Source organism: Misgurnus anguillicaudatus, chromosome 2 (assembly GCF_027580225.2).
Source record: "Misgurnus anguillicaudatus chromosome 2, ASM2758022v2, whole genome shotgun sequence".
Classification (NCBI taxonomy): Eukaryota; Metazoa; Chordata; class Actinopteri; order Cypriniformes; family Cobitidae; genus Misgurnus; species Misgurnus anguillicaudatus.
Genome location: NC_073338.2, coordinates 44,959,594 through 44,976,359, shown reverse-complemented (window position 1 = coordinate 44,976,359; position 16,766 = coordinate 44,959,594). Strand labels below are relative to the sequence as shown.

The 16,766-nt window shown below is 37.0% G+C and overlaps 1 protein-coding gene across 1 annotated transcript in view; it reads right to left on the bottom strand.

Annotated features, from left to right (window-relative positions):
• Positions 1-4,647: 4,647 nt before the first annotated feature.
• wdr47a (WD repeat domain 47a) overlaps positions 4,648-16,766 on the bottom strand; it is a 53,511-nt gene continuing 41,392 nt past the window's right edge. Inside the window, exon 15 of the mRNA XM_073856457.1 lies at positions 4,648-6,136. Within this exon, the coding sequence (XP_073712558.1) occupies positions 5,994-6,136 (143 nt within the window). The 3' untranslated portion in view covers positions 4,648-5,993. The remainder of the gene's footprint in view (positions 6,137-16,766) is intronic.

Sequence of the window (16,766 nt, the reverse complement as noted above, 5' to 3'; positions counted from 1 at the left end):
GATTTTACTCAGAAAGGCTAACGTTAACGTTACTTATTTAACACAAAATGGCAACTGTTAATCCATGTGCCTGGCTTTGGTTGTTTCTTTGCATCGCAGCAAAATCTCTTCTCTGTTTTGCTTCTCTTCTCCGTTTCTCTTCTCTGTAGCTTTAGCAGTTTGTGAAAAGATAACTCAAATTTCTTGTTGAATCGATGTGTTCAATTAATCACACAACCAGAGGCGATTCTAGGGTTAGAGCTTTAGGGGTGCTGAGCACCCAATGAGCTCCGCTGCCACCACCCGCTCTTTTTTCCTACAGAAACCAATAATATGTATATTGTAAAATAGCTTTCATTTTAACATTGGTTCAACTAACTCCAAAATAAAGATTTTTTGGAGACCTTTCAGGCATGAAAATGGGTCAGGGGTGAAAAAGATGAGAAGAATATTACCCCTAGGGTCCGGGAGCATGCTCCCCCTTAGAATTTTTTTAAAATTACATATTTTAAAGCATCAATCTGGTGAGTTTTCAGATGCATTTTTTGCCAACCTTTTTATTTCTAATTAATGGTGAGCTAGCACATTTTTGCCATTAATGCCATATTAAAGTCTCAGGACAAAAGGTGGGCTACACCAGCAGTGTGGGTATGGCTTTATGTGAATATACAGTGTATTGTTTGCCTTTGTCGAAATGACAAATCTCCTAATTTATAACTTTTATGCCTACAACATATGGTAGGTTTATTAATAGTTTGTTAATTTGCAGCTTTTCTTTTAACAGTCCTTTAATTGAACCATTACCTTTACTATATGTCTAAAACAAAACACTTGTGACTCCTGCACTAAGGGTTAAAGACGTTATCACCTTCATATTAGTCTACATGTGACAAACTAAAAAAAATATTTATTGTCTAGTTTGATAGTCAGACAGTTAGTGATTTCACACATAACTTACCGGTAGCCTACTGGTGGTATACAGTGACAGGGCTCTCAAGTGTCACGCATTGAGCGTGACAGTCACTCATTTCGGTCTTTTGTCACGCACTCCCGCCACACATTGTATTTCTCACGCAGAAAGACTATTTATAATATATTTAATATATGCCGCAGCGCACAAAAGTTATCTGGTCGCGCCGCTCTCACTATGGAAACCGGCAGGAATCAAGCGCGTATCCCCTAGAGCCTGCCACTTATCAGCCAATCAAAAAAAAAGAAATAGGCTACACAATAGCCAATCAGAAAATAGCACTATTGTATCTGGGTAAGATTTAACGCAACAACCAATGAAAGGCGGCATGCTGCGTCAAGTTTCGTCTCCTCCCCTGATCTGAGTCAGCAGCATGGATTTAGCGCGTTTATCAATCCGCAGGGGGCCGAGCAGAGCGAACATCAGTAGTACAAGGTGTGTGCAGGGCGGACTGGCTATGTTGACCTGGCGGCTGTTCTGACCCGCCGTGCAGTCATCTCAGGTTGACATGTGAAAGAGAGAGAGAGACAGACGCAGCGAGATGCTGCAAAATCAATCACAGAAATATTCTCCAGGAAGGGAGCAGGTCAGTCACCACTAAAAGCACGCGTCTATATATTGCTTATTAACGTAACAGGTTTAAAAGTCATGTGCTGGCGTGATGCATTGCATTATGTACAGTTGTTGTACTGAACGCATCAGGCAGATCATTTCATGCAGCGAAACACCAGGTGATTGTGAAGTGTATCCTTTTATAAAACTAGTTTTTTTTTTTGTGGAAAAACTGGATCAAACGTGCAAATTGAGCTTTAATAGGCATTTCACCTTATATTTGCAGTAAAATAACTTTTTTAAAATCTAATAATATAATTAAATTATAGCTTATTAAATATGTTTGTTTCATTTCATTTAAAATATTAATATTTTAACATTTGAACTCCTTCCTTTTAAAAAGTGTAAGGCACCTGTGTATTTGTCTTTGGTATGGTAGTATAATGTGTATTCCTAGTACGTTTTTGAGGGTTCAACATGGTATTTTTAATATTAGCTTGGCTTGGTTTACCTATCTTAACATTTTAAACAATACTAAAACGTATCAACAAGTAAAGTAAAATAAAACAACAAGTAAAAGAAAAACGTTTTGATTTGATTAAACTATATCAGAAAGTAGTAAGTACCCATCCAGATTGTTTTATCCATTGTGGTAGCCCTTGCTTATAAAAAGTTTGTAGACCACTGACCTACAGTATAGACATAGGGGCTGTTTCCCAAACAGGGCTTAATTCTTGTTAAAGACTAAAATGCATGTTTGAGTTTTAGTTCTTAACTAAAAGTAGCTTGCACTAACATATTTTAACATACATCAGTCACGTTGTTTTGTCTCAAGATGCACACCTGTACTATTTTTGTGCTTGTAAAAACTACATAAACATCCTAATATAACTAAGGCCTTGTCCTGGCTTAATCTAAACCCTGTCCTGAAAACCACATAATTATGCATCTTGACAACTCAGTATTAAGGTAGATCACTTGTTGGTCAGTCCCCTTTTATAAATTTTAGATCTTGATAATTTCCAGATTATCACTGTGGCTATCAACTATTAATATTAACCTATAAGATTAGCAAATCCGGTTTATGTTTACATTTATGTGAACACACACATTTATCTTATTTTCTGGTTAAAAGTTTATTTTGTCAAAAAAAATCCTTGGCTAAGGTTTCTATGTGAGCATAGAAATGCAAACAGTAAAATGATGTGTTTGTACTGGAAATGTGTACGTGTATTTGCACAGTGAATAATGAATCAGGAAGTCTTCATTGTAAAAAAATCTCCATTCCCAAATGAAAATTAGTCCCATATATGACACACAGGGAATACAATGGAATAGTGGATTGCAATAAGGTTAGTAGTATACAACCTAATAGTTAAATAATATTTTGGGTGGTGGGGGGGTGAGTATTTGGAGGGGTGTCACTCTTGCCTGTCTTCAAAACTTGAGAGCCCTGCAGTGATATGTAGTTTGTTTTCACTCTGTTCCAAACGCCATGTTTTCATGACGACTGACCAGAAAAGACGCACGTGATGTCATGTTTACATGACTCCCGATTGTTAAAATAAGTCTCAAATTAACGATAAATCATACAATAAACTTTAACAACGGAGACACACGTATGCAACTACCCACTGAGACGCACTGCATGCGTCTTGCGGAAGAACATTGTAACCGGCGCTACTTCTCCGTTTAAGTCTATGGACGAGTCACCCAGGTACTGTGCTACTCCGCAGCGCGCGGGTACCCGCCGGACTTAAATAATCCGAAAATAAACACTTATTATACGTGTACCATGGTGATTCATTATAAGACAAAAACACGACTTGAAAGATTGATTCGTGGTGTACTCGCTCATTATAAACATAACGTAAACATTTTGTAAGATTTGAACAAAAAAGTTGCATCACAACACTATCTGATTCTCACTCTGCGTGTGTTTCACGCTGAATGACGGACGGGCTAAGCGATGCAGGTACAGAGAAGTAGAACAGGATGACACCATTTGCTAAGCGGGGAGGTTTTCATTTTCTACCTTATTATATATTTTAAACCACAAACTACGGAGTATGTTTTGGACATTATTTAACCTGGTCAAAGACGAACGAACATTTTAGAATAATTAAATTTCTTGCCCCAAGTTTTAGGGGTGCTGAGCTCCTTTTTAGGGGTGCTGAAGCACCCCTAAAAAGGGGCTAGCCTCGCCCATGCATACAACAACTCTAATATTAGCCGCAGCGCGCGCTTGCTGTCTGAGTGACTTCCGCATGACGTCATGCACCTCCTCCTTAAAGTGACAGCGTATGGGTTCAAAATCAAACATGGATTTATTAACTATTTACCATAAAAGCAAGTGATAATAATTAAATAATTAAGATGGGGTTAATTCTTACGTTTCTAGTCTTACGTTAATTCTACGTTCTGGATTTGATTTAATCATAAATCAATATAGATAACATAAAGGATCAAAATGTGATCATATATCTTATACACGCGCACGCACGCGCACGCACGCACACACATCATAATTAATTTACACCAACTGTAAATATGTAGTTAATTTATAGTTTTTTTTAAATATGTCTTAATTAATGTATTGTTCACCAGGATTTATTCAACATGTAATAGTTAATAATGACTATTAAATAAGTAATGGGTAACTGGTTGTTGCTTAACCCAAACATTGGTGTGCTATTAACTACTGATTGGTTGATCGCTCTTCTTTGTTGGTTACCAGTGGTGATAACGGTGTTGGTGCAGCGCTAATCATTTGTTCTGCATTACTTCCTGTGTAACTACCTATTAAGTATTGACCATTATTTTAAAGTGTTACCCCGTTTCTTTTTTGCCAGGACGACATTGTCAAAACCAACCCAGAGATGTGAATACTGCGCTTACGAAAGCCATCAAAATTTCAAAACATCTGGAAAACATCTGTTGCAGTATATATGGGGGAGATCTCGGCACACACTAACTTGCATTTTAAATATAGTTCTCAAATGTACGACTACCACTCAAAAGACTTTTGAAAACAACTTGAGAAGGAAGCTTTCAATTAATTATATTACTGCAACGTGTTTCACTCGAGGTAACATTTAAAAAATTTTGTTTCGCCTACATTAGTTAATGCATTAGCTAACACGAACTTACAATGAACAATACTTCATCAGCATTTATTATTAAATTTGTTCATACATTAATTTCAGCATTTACCAATACATTTTAAAGTCAAAAGTTGTAAGTGTTAAGATTAGTTGATGCACGGTGAACTAACATGAATAAGATTGCATTGGCATAAACTAAGATAAATAAATCCCTAAAGATTTTTAGCAGTATTGGTCATTGTTAGCTCATGTTAACTAATGCATTTCCTAATGTTAACAAATGCAATCTTATTGTAAAGAGTTACCCTTTTAAAAAAAGAGGCAGAAACAACACATTTTACAATATGACTTTAGTGGCCGTTTCATAGCACAAATGTGTCAACATGTTAGTTTGGCTTTGATTTAAAATGTAGAACTATAAATAACAACAAAAATTAATGAGATTAAATAATAAAATCTACATCATTACAACATATACAACATGGACAACCCATAACAAAGTGCAATTCAAACAAAATAGAGATGAGAAAAACAAAAAAGTGCAAGTTGAGAGTATTAACTGTCATATTTCGTGTTAAATGTTGTGTAAGTTTAACAATGCCCAAACACATGTATGCACTATTGACAGACAACAACAATTTAAAATGCAATACTTTTCTCCATGCCGTCACTGTAAGAGACTCTCACAAGGACTGCGAACGCAGTGAAGCATTCAAACAAAGATTTTAAATAACACTTACTTAATATCATGAACAATGGCAGCCGCTTTACGTTGACTTTCCCTTAAAATCGGCACAGCTTAATTTTGATGTAGTATTTCAGCTAAACACAAGCATGGAGACACCTGTCACTCAAACGTTCATCCGCAAGGTTGCAATTAGCATGTTATACATTAGAAAGGACTAACTTAAATAATAAATACTGAAGGACGCTAAACATTAAATATGCTGGATTTAAACATTTAAGCAGGTATTGTACAGAAGCGCAGTGATCGCAAAGAGTGGACGTTTAGGCAGGGACGTTATAAAATCCGAGGAAGGCCACGTTATACAGTAGATGACATGCCATCACAGAGTCTTGTGTTTATCAGAGTGTATTGAATGGATTAACGGTACAGTGTTGCATAAAGGTTATTTCATAAAATGACACAAATATAGCCAAGTATACTGTAATACATCAATCCCAATATGGTTCATGGTCGCCATAAAAATCATACACAAGCACGCACGTACCATCGCAACATATAGATAGATTCGCAACACAAACACGCATATTTGTTCAACCAATTCCACAGACTTTTCTGCAAGTTAGATTCCCATAATCCAGACTCTTTGTTCTTGCAGTGTGCGTCTGTGTGTGTGCTGTTGGCATCGTGGCTGGAGCTGACCCTATGTTGCCTGTGTCCAAAGTGTAACTGTGCGGTCGGCAGAAGAGGAGATGAAAGAGAGGTCGTGTGTGTGCCACCTGCACTGAATTACTTTATCAGCATGCTCGCCAGCTACAGTCAACGGGAGCGGTTTCGTCAGGTCCCCTGGAAAGCAAAGACATTAAGACATTCAGATATGTCAAATCCACATCAACATACATGTGCTTAAATTAAAGGGGACATTTGAAAGACATTTTAAAGATGTAAAATAAGTCTTTGCTGTCCCAAGAGTACATATGTGAAGTTTTAACCCAAAATACCCCAAAGATAATTTATTACAGCATGTTAAAATTGACACTTTGTAGGTGCGACAGGGTTTCCACACCTTAGTTAACTTAAACTCAAGGACCTTTCAAGGACTTTCCAGGTCCAATACCCTCAAATTCAAGGACTAAATGTGGGGACACATTTCAAGTGAGAGCAAGGTTACATCGTGTTACCTTTTAAGATACATTGTTACAGTTCCCTTTCAAGGGAACTCACGCTGTGTCACTGCAGTGACACTTTGGAGATGCCTCCAAGTGCGTCTGAATGTGTATATCAAATTCAACCAATGGTGAGGCTTAACAACAAAGATAGGGTGACGCGGGAGCCAGGAAGTATATCACTATCTGAAATATTGCCAAAGACGGCGTTACAGGGACACAGGAAGAATGGCAAGGAGACGCAGCGTCTCGTTCCCTTCTCAGGGAACAACAGTTACATACAGTATTGTTCAAAATAATAGCAGTACAATGTGACTAACCAGAATAATCAAGGTTTTTAGTATATTTTTTATTGCTACGTGGCAAACAAGTTACCAGTAGGTTCAGTAGATTCTCAGAAAACAAACAAGACCCAGCATTCATGATATGCACGCTCTTAAGCCTGTGCAATTGGGGTGTTAGTTGAAAGGGGTGTGTTCAAAAAATAGCAGTGTCTACCTTTGACTGTAAAAAGTCAAAACTATTTTGTACAAACATTTTTTTTTCTGGGATTTAGCAATCCTGTGAATCACTAAACTAATATTAAGTTGTATGACCACAGTTTTTTAAAACTGCTTGACATCTGTGTGGCATGGAGTCAACCAACTTGTGGCACCTCTCAGCTGTTATTCCACTCCATGATTCTTTAACAACATTCCACAATTCATTCACATTTCTTGGTTTTGCTTCAGAAACAGCATTTTTGATATCACCCCACAAGTTCTCAATTGGATTAAGGTCTGGAGATTGGGCTGGCCACTCCATAACATTAATTTTGTTGGTTTGGAACCAAGACTTTGCCCGTTTACTAGTGTGTTTTGGGTCATTGTCTTGTTGAAACAACCATTTTATGTCCTCTTCAGCATAGGGCAACATGACCTCTTCAAGTATTTTAACATATGCAAACTGATCCATGATCCCTGGTATGCGATAAATAGGCCCAACACCATAGTAGGAGATATCATGATGCTTGCACATCCATGCTTCACTGTCTTCACTGTGTACTGTGGCTTGAATTCAGAGTTTGGGGGTCGTCTCACAAACTGCCTGTGGCCCTTGGACCCAAAAAGAACAATTTTACTCTCATCAGTCCACAAAATGTTCCTCCATTTCTCTTTAGGCCAGTTGATGTGTTCTATGGCAAATTGTAACCTCTTCTGCACATGCCTTTTTTTAACAAAGGGGCTTTGCGGGGGATTCTTGAAAATAGATTAGCTTCACACAGACGTCTTCTAACTGTCACAGTACTTACAGGTAACTCCAGACTGTCTTTGATCATCCTGGAGGTGATCATTGGCTGAGCCTTTGCCATTCTGGTTATTCTTCTATCCATTTTGATGGTTGTCTTCCGTTTTCTTCCACGTCTCTCTGGTTTTGCTCTCCATTTTAAGGCATTGGAGATCATTTTAGCTGAACAGCCTATCATTTTTTGCACCTCTTTATAGGTTTTCCCCTCTCCAATCAACTTTTTAATCAAAGTACGCTGTTCTTCTGAACAATGTCTTGAACGACCCATTTTCCTCAGCTTTCAAATGCATGTTCAACAAGTGTTGGCTTCATCCTTAAATAGGGGCCACCTGATTCACACCTGTTTCTTCACAAAATTGATGACCTCAGTGATTGAATGCCACACTGCTATTTTTTGAACATACCCCTTTCAACTAATTCAACTAATTGCCCAATTGCACAGGCTTAAGAGCGTGCATATCATGAATGCTGGGTCTCATTTGTTTTCTGAGAATCTACTGAACCTACTGGTAACTTGTTTGCCACGTAGCAATAAAAAAATATACTAAAAACCTTGATTATTCTGGTTAGTCACATTGTACTGCTATTATTTTGAACAATACTGTATTTAGAGTAAGTTGTTCTTCAGAGTTGGAGTTAACTGGCCAGGGCCATGAGGGAGTCAGAGGCAGTTTTATAACACCTTATTATTAATATCTGCATTAATATTATCATTAATATAGCATTATTAATACCATTGTCACTACTATCATTATTAATATTATTACTACTCATCATCCCTATTACAACTACTATTATCATTAATATTTTTGGATATATTAAGATTACCATTATCAATATTACTATTACTATATTATTATTGCTATTACTACTACTATTACTTATTATTTATATGATTTCTTTTTTTATTATTATTGTTGTTGTTAATAATATTCCTATTATTATTATTTTTATTATTATTATTATTATTATTGCTATTATCACCCTCCTTATCCATTTTGTTTATTTTTTTTACATCTAATTATGTCTGTTGTACTTATGCTCTTTTATTCAAAAATTTTCCACTCTTAAATCCAATTACATTTACAGTTACACACGCACACACACACGCACACGCACACACGCACACGCACACACACACACACACACACACACACACACACACACACACACACACACACACACACACACACACTTACTGGTTGTTATGTATGTTTTGTGGGTCTATGTATTTGTATTTTGCATTTCACTTCTAATCTGTAAATATTGTAATTGTCTGTTTGCAAAAAAAAAAAAAAAGATTTGGAGTTAATTAATCATGCCAGTGTTGACCCAACTCCTTAGAGATGTAATTACACTCCACCCACACATTTCAGTCTTCCGTTTGGACGGTAAGTAAAACTTAATTATCTACACTCATTTTTTTAATGCTCTGATTTGAACTTTTATGAACTATAATAAACGTGTTTTCTTTGGCTGCATATTATGCTTATTTCAAATTTTCAGTGTCCTTATCTGAATCATTGCGATCAGTGTTTGCATTTCATCAGCTCATTTGCCTTTTAAATTTTTGCTCTCACCTACAAAGTTGCAATTTTAACATGCTGTAATAAATTATTTGTGGGGTATTTTGTGCTATAACTTCACATACGCACTCTGGGGACACCAAAGACTTACTTTACATTTTTTTTTAAATCTCATTAATACTTTGTGAGACAAAGAAACTCTGGCATTGTGCTAAATATTTAACTCTGTACCAGAGGCGATTCTAGGGTTAGAGCTTTAGGGGTGCTGAGCACCCAATGAGCTCCGCTGCCACCACCCGCTCTTTTTTCCTACAGAAACCAATAATATGTATATTGTAAAATAGCTTTCATTTTAACATTGGTTCAACTAACTCCAAAATAAAGATTTTTTGGAGACCTTTCAGGCATGAAAATGGGTCAGGGGTGAAAAAGATGAGAAGAATATTACCCCTAGGGTCCGGGAGCATGCTCCCCCTTAGAATTTTTTTAAAATTACATATTTTAAAGCATCAATCTGGTGAGTTTTCAGATGCATTTTTTGCCAACCTTTTTATTTCTAATTAATGGTGAGCTAGCACATTTTTGCCATTAATGCCATATTAAAGTCTCAGGACAAAAGGTGGGCTACACCAGCAGTGTGGGTATGGCTTTATGTGAATATACAGTGTATTGTTTGCCTTTGTCGAAATGACAAATCTCCTAATTTATAACTTTTATGCCTACAACATATGGTAGGTTTATTAATAGTTTGTTAATTTGCAGCTTTTCTTTTAACAGTCCTTTAATTGAACCATTACCTTTACTATATGTCTAAAACAAAACACTTGTGACTCCTGCACTAAGGGTTAAAGACGTTATCACCTTCATATTAGTCTACATGTGACAAACTAAAAAAAATATTTATTGTCTAGTTTGATAGTCAGACAGTTAGTGATTTCACACATAACTTACCGGTAGCCTACTGGTGGTATACAGTGACAGGGCTCTCAAGTGTCACGCATTGAGCGTGACAGTCACTCATTTCGGTCTTTTGTCACGCACTCCCGCCACACATTGTATTTCTCACGCAGAAAAACTATTTATAATATATTTAATATATGCCGCAGCGCACAAAAGTTATCTGGTCGCGCCGTTCTCACTATGGAAACCGGCAGGAATCAAGCGCGTATCCCCTAGAGCCTGCCACTTATCAGCCAATCAAAAAAAAAGAAATAGGCTACACAATAGCCAATCAGAAAATAGCACTATTGTATCTGGGTAAGATTTAACGCAACAACCAATGAAAGGCGGCATGCTGCGTCAAGTTTCGTCTCCTCCCCTGATCTGAGTCAGCAGCATGGATTAAGCGCGTTTATCAATCCGCAGGGGGCCGAGCAGAGCGAACATCAGTAGTACAAGGTGTGTGCAGGGCGGACTGGCCATGTTGACCTGGCGGCTGTTCTGACCCGCCGTGCAGTCATCTCAGGTTGACATGTGAAAGAGAGAGAGAGACAGACGCAGCGAGATGCTGCAAAATCAATCACAGAAATATTCTCCAGGAAGGGAGCAGGTCAGTCACCACTAAAAGCACGCGTCTATATATTGCTTATTAACGTAACAGGTTTAAAAGTCATGTGCTGGCGTGATGCATTGCATTATGTACAGTTGTTGTACTGAACGCATCAGGCAGATCATTTCATGCAGCGAAACACCAGGTGATTGTGAAGTGTATCCTTTTATAAAACTAGTTTTTTTTTTTGTGGAAAAACTGGATCAAACGTGCAAATTGAGCTTTAATAGGCATTTCACCTTATATTTGCAGTAAAATAACTTTTTTAAAATCTAATAATATAATTAAATTATAGCTTATTAAATATGTTTGTTTCATTTCATTTAAAATATTAATATTTTAACATTTGAACTCCTTCCTTTTAAAAAGTGTAAGGCACCTGTGTATTTGTCTTTGGTATGGTAGTATAATGTGTATTCCTAGTACGTTTTTGAGGGTTCAACATGGTATTTTTAATATTAGCTTGGCTTGGTTTACCTATCTTAACATTTTAAACAATACTAAAACGTATCAACAAGTAAAGTAAAATAAAACAACAAGTAAAAGAAAAACGTTTTGATTTGATTAAACTATATCAGAAAGTAGTAAGTACCCATCCAGATTGTTTTATCCATTGTGGTAGCCCTTGCTTATAAAAAGGTTGGAGACCCCTGACCTACAGTATAGACATAGGGGCTGTTTCCCAAACAGGGCTTAAGTCTTGTTCAAGACTAAAATGCCTGTTTGAGTTTTAGTTCTTAACTAAAAGTAGCTTGCACTAACATATTTTAACATACATCAGTCACGTTGTTTTGTCTCAAGATGCACACCTGTACTATTTTTGTGCTTGTAAAAACTACATAAACATCCTAATATAACTAAGGCCTTGTCCTGGCTTAATCTAAACCCTGTCCTGAAAACCACATCATAATGCATCTTGACAACTCAGTATTAAGGTAGATCACTTGTTGGTCAGTCCCCTTTTCTAAATTTTAGATCTGTATAATTTCCAGATTAACACAGTGGCTATCAACTAATAATATTAACCTATAAGATTAGCAAATCCGGTTTATGTTTACATTTATGTGAACACACACATTTATCTTATTTTCTGGTTAAAAGTTTATTTTGTCAAAAAAAATCCTTGGCTAAGGTTTCTATGTGAGCATAGAAATGCAAACAGTAAAATGATGTGTTTGTACTGGAAATGTGTACGTGTATATTTACACAGTGAATAATGAATCAGGAAGTCTTCATTGTAAAAAAATCTCCATTCCCAAATGAAAATTAGTCCCATATATGACACACAGGGAATACAATGGAATAGTGGATTGCAATAAGGTTAGTAGTATACAACCTAATAGTTAAATAATATTTTGGGTGGTGGGGGGGTGAGTATTTGGAGGGGTGTCACTCTTGCCTGTCTTCAAAACTTGAGAGCCCTGCAGTGATATGTAGTTTGTTTTCACTCTGTTCCAAACGCCATGTTTTCATGACGACTGACCAGAAAAGACGCACGTGATGTCATGTTTAGATGACTCCCGATTGTTAAAATAAGTCTCAAATTAACGATAAATCATACAATAAACTTTAACAACGGAGACACACGTATGCAACTACCCACTGAGACGCACTGCATGCGTCTTGCGGAAGAACATTGTAACCGGCGCTACTTCTCTCCGTTTAAGTCTATGGACGAGTCACCCAGGTACTGTGCTACTCCGCAGCGCGCGGGTACCCGCCGGACTTAAATAATCCGAAAATAAACACTTATTATACGTGTACCATGGTGATTCATTATAAGACAAAAACACGACTTGAAAGATTGATTCGTGGTGTACTCGCTCATTATAAACATAACGTAAACATTTTGTAAGATTTGAACAAAAAAGTTGCATCACAACACTATCTGATTCTCACTCTGCGTGTGTTTCACGCTGAATGACGGACGGGCTAAGCGATGCAGGTACAGAGAAGTAGAACAGGATGACACCATTTGCTAAGCGGGGAGGTTTTCATTTTCTACCTTATTATATATTTTAAACCACAAACTACGGAGTATGTTTTGGACATTATTTAACCTGGTCAAAGACGAACGAACATTTTAGAATAATTAAATTTCTTGCCCCAAGTTTTAGGGGTGCTGAGCTCCTTTTTAGGGGTGCTGAAGCACCCCTAAAAAGGGGCTAGCCTCGCCCATGCTCTGTACTGTGTTAAACTAGTTCTATCTAAATTGTTAAACCTGAAACTCTGAACAGTGTGGAATGTCTAAATTTTTTTAGTGTTATTTTAAGTGTTATTTATTTTATTCTATGTGTTTGGTGGTGTATGGTTCCAAAAACACACTATTTTCCACATTAACCGTCTGCTCTCATCTAAATTTCAGGCGAGGTGAGTCGCATCTCATTAAACAAGCCCATTAGCTCATAATGCAATTCTAACATGAGTTAACTTACAGGCTGTGAGTCATAAGCGGGTGGAATTATGATAATGACCATCATGTCCACGTCAACCGGCCCAGAAAGTAAACTGTTGCCTACAACTTGTGTGTTTGTTGTAGGCCAAGAAAAATAGATTTATGTTGGAAACAATAACTCACCTTATAGTTTACTTTGGGGTTTGTACATTTTGCATATCATCAACATAAACCAATGCACACTTACACACCAAAGGAAATGGAAAAATCTGACAATAGGTGCTCTTTAAGTTCATATTGAAATCCTTTATTAAAATAAATGGTTTTGTTTGTAGAGAGAACGTTGGATGGTTTTATGCGATTTATGAGAATTTATCACATTGCACACTTACAATAACGTTTATTTTATAAGCATACATACAAAAAAAACACCCTTACCTCTGTGTTTCGTCTTATCTTGTTCCTTTTGATGTTGATAAGCAGGTTTTAGTTCAACAGGAGGCGTCCTTATTAAATACTTTTCGGGCATTGCTATTACTGTATATTTAGAAGAAGCAGACAGCAAAAATTAGAGATTAGAAATTAGACATTTCTTAGTTGAATTCAATACCTAAAGAGTAAATTTAACATATTTAGAGTAAATTGTGGTTCATAGTTGGAGTTAATTGACAGAGTTAATCATGCCAGTGTTACCCCACCTAACCCACACATCTTGGGTTGGGGCTGGTCGATCGCCATTTCCCCTGTGTCCTGCAGATTGAACAGTAAGAAAAACTAAATTACTTACACTCATTTTTTAATGCTCTGATTTGAACTTTTATAAACGTATTTTCTTTGGCTGCATATTATGCTTTTTTCTAATGTTTGGTGTGCTTATCTGAATCATTGTGATCAGTGTTTGCATTTCATCAGCTCATTTGCTTTTTAAAGGATACACTCCAAAATGGCACATTTCTGTTTACACCTACAAAGTTGCAATCAATTTTAACATGCATTTTTAAAAATTTTGCATGAATTTGTAGTAATTAGTGATAAAATTAGTAAAATACTATTTCATGCTTTACCGTTCCCTTTATCTTTGCAGAAAATGCAGTGTGACGGCCTTTGTCTTCGTCCATTGTATACAAATTAATAGTTGCACTGTGGATCAGTATAACAAAAAATCTTGAAGTTTTCAACGTTGATAGCAGATCCTATCCGGGAGTTGTCCAGTTGGATTTGTCACATTGTGCCTTTTGTCTTTATCCTCATGTTTAAGATGATGCAGTGAAAGTTTAGACACTATAAAGAACTTGACAGTTTTGTGCTTTCTCCGAGTATAGATGTCATTTTCCACATCTTCAAGTCCAGCATAACAGAAAGGAACAGATTGGAGTTTTGTCTTTGCTCGGCTAGTGGTAAAAAAACAACCCAGTCTCATGTAAAAACGTACCCTGACTACGTTGGTCCAATTTGCAAAACGTAGAGGAGTTACAATAATGGCCCTAGAATTGTATGACTGTTACATTTTTTTTCGCCTATTCTTTTAATGGCCCTTGAATTGTATGACTCTTACGTTTATTTTTTCGTCCAAGTCACGTGACTTTCAAGCTACCGGCCGTGAGAACAAAAAACATGGCGGACATTCTCTCATTTTTAATGGAAAAATCTATATTTTGAGTTAGTTTCTGAATAAAAAGAAGTTTTGATTACATTTCTAGCGAGAAATATATACTTTATTTTCATAATATTCACTCAGTGAATTTACATAATCATCGCTTGCTTGATTTTACGCAGATTTTCCAGATGTCGCCAGAATAATGTGAAACTGATACGTTTTGGTTGCTATGGACACTGCCAGGGCTCGTCACATGACGTCTTTTAAAGACATTAGGTGTGTTCGAGATCATCTGGCGCTGCGCAGACCGATCGGCGAGGTTTGCCGCTTGCAGTCGAGGGAGGAACTGAAGACGGAGCCGTCAAGCCGGACACCTGCTGCTTGCCGTAGTGACGTGTGCGCCGTGTTTCCTTGTTTGTAATCGCAAATGAAGTGACTTAGATGCTGAATTTGATAAAAACAAACCTTTTAATAAAAAGTTGCAACCAGAAACATTTTATATCGAATATTTTAATTGCTGCTTATACTGTATACCCGAAAATAACGGGAAACAAGCATATATTATTAAAATACCAATAGAGTATGTTATTTTCATTTTTATTTTATTACACGACACAATATAACATATTTAAGGATATTAAAGTGTTTTTTCCTGTTTTAAAACATGAAATTATAATGCTTATTAGTGAAACTAAAGGTTGGATTAAACTTGAAACGCACGTGATCGTTGTCGTCAATGAGGCGACCAATCAAGTAAAGCTGTTACGTCATCACAACTCCGGGCAGCCGCTCTGGAGAAGCTGCACCGGCTGAGCTAGCCGGCTACTCTCGAAACGCTCTCGCGGTACTTAAAAACCATATGACACAGTCACGTGCCTGCAGCGCCAGCTGAAGTCGGACAAAAGTACTAACCAAAATGCACTGCTTCAAGTCAGCCGCCGATCGGTCTGCGCAGCGCCGCATGAAGTCGAACACACCTTTTATTAAAACCGCGTTCAGCTACAGGTAAAACAACATTCAGAGGTGATTTTAACAACGCTCCACGGCGCGTGAGAGTAAGCATTTTAATAGGTATGTTGCTAACTCCGCTGTCGCGGCTGACGTTTTGGTTCCACTCAGCGAAACTCAAGATTTTCTCAAGCGGCGCGCGGTGCTGTTGAAAATAATGCTTCTGTTGGTTTGTTGATGGCGAAATTTCTGAGTTTTTATTGTTAACACCACCGGAAGAACCATAGGTACCTTCTCGTTTTCAGTCACCACCTTTCATGTTTAACCACTGGCCGTGCGAGCTCGCCAAAGTCGGTTGTTTGAAAAATAGTCGTTGTTTTTGCTGAAGTTGAGTAAAGACATTCTTGAAATTGTAAAGACATTTAGTTTAATTGCTAAACTACAAGTGAACGAAACTTTAAGAAATTTGACCGACTACCAAAGGTGGTTTTACCTCTACCAAAATCTGCTTGAATGGTAAAGAATGGGACGCAGCCGTATAGCCATGTAGATGATATCTGTATATATAGACGGAATAAAGAGTGTTATTTGGTGTAATTAGTGGTTTGTTTTTTTATATATCTGACTTTTCAGAAGTGGAATATGTAGAGGATATATCAAACAGCTTATCCTGAAAGATTCAGGTCAATATCTTAACGATTTAAAAAGTTATAGCTAAAAACTTCATAATTTTCATGATTCGGTCACACATTTTCTTGAATTTTAATGGAAAACATGGGACCAAATAAAGTGATGATTTTCGAGTTTCAAATGGCCAGTATTTTGTTATTCTTTAACCCATATACATGATCTTGGTCTCATTTAAAATCTTTTTTCAATCTCTTTCTATCTGAACAACTCGTTTTAGCATTTAACCATTTTAAAAATTTTAGCAACATACCTAATTTTAAGCGTTTTCTGATCATGTAGGTAAGTGCTTTTATTAGACGTGATGCATGCTGGGTGGGA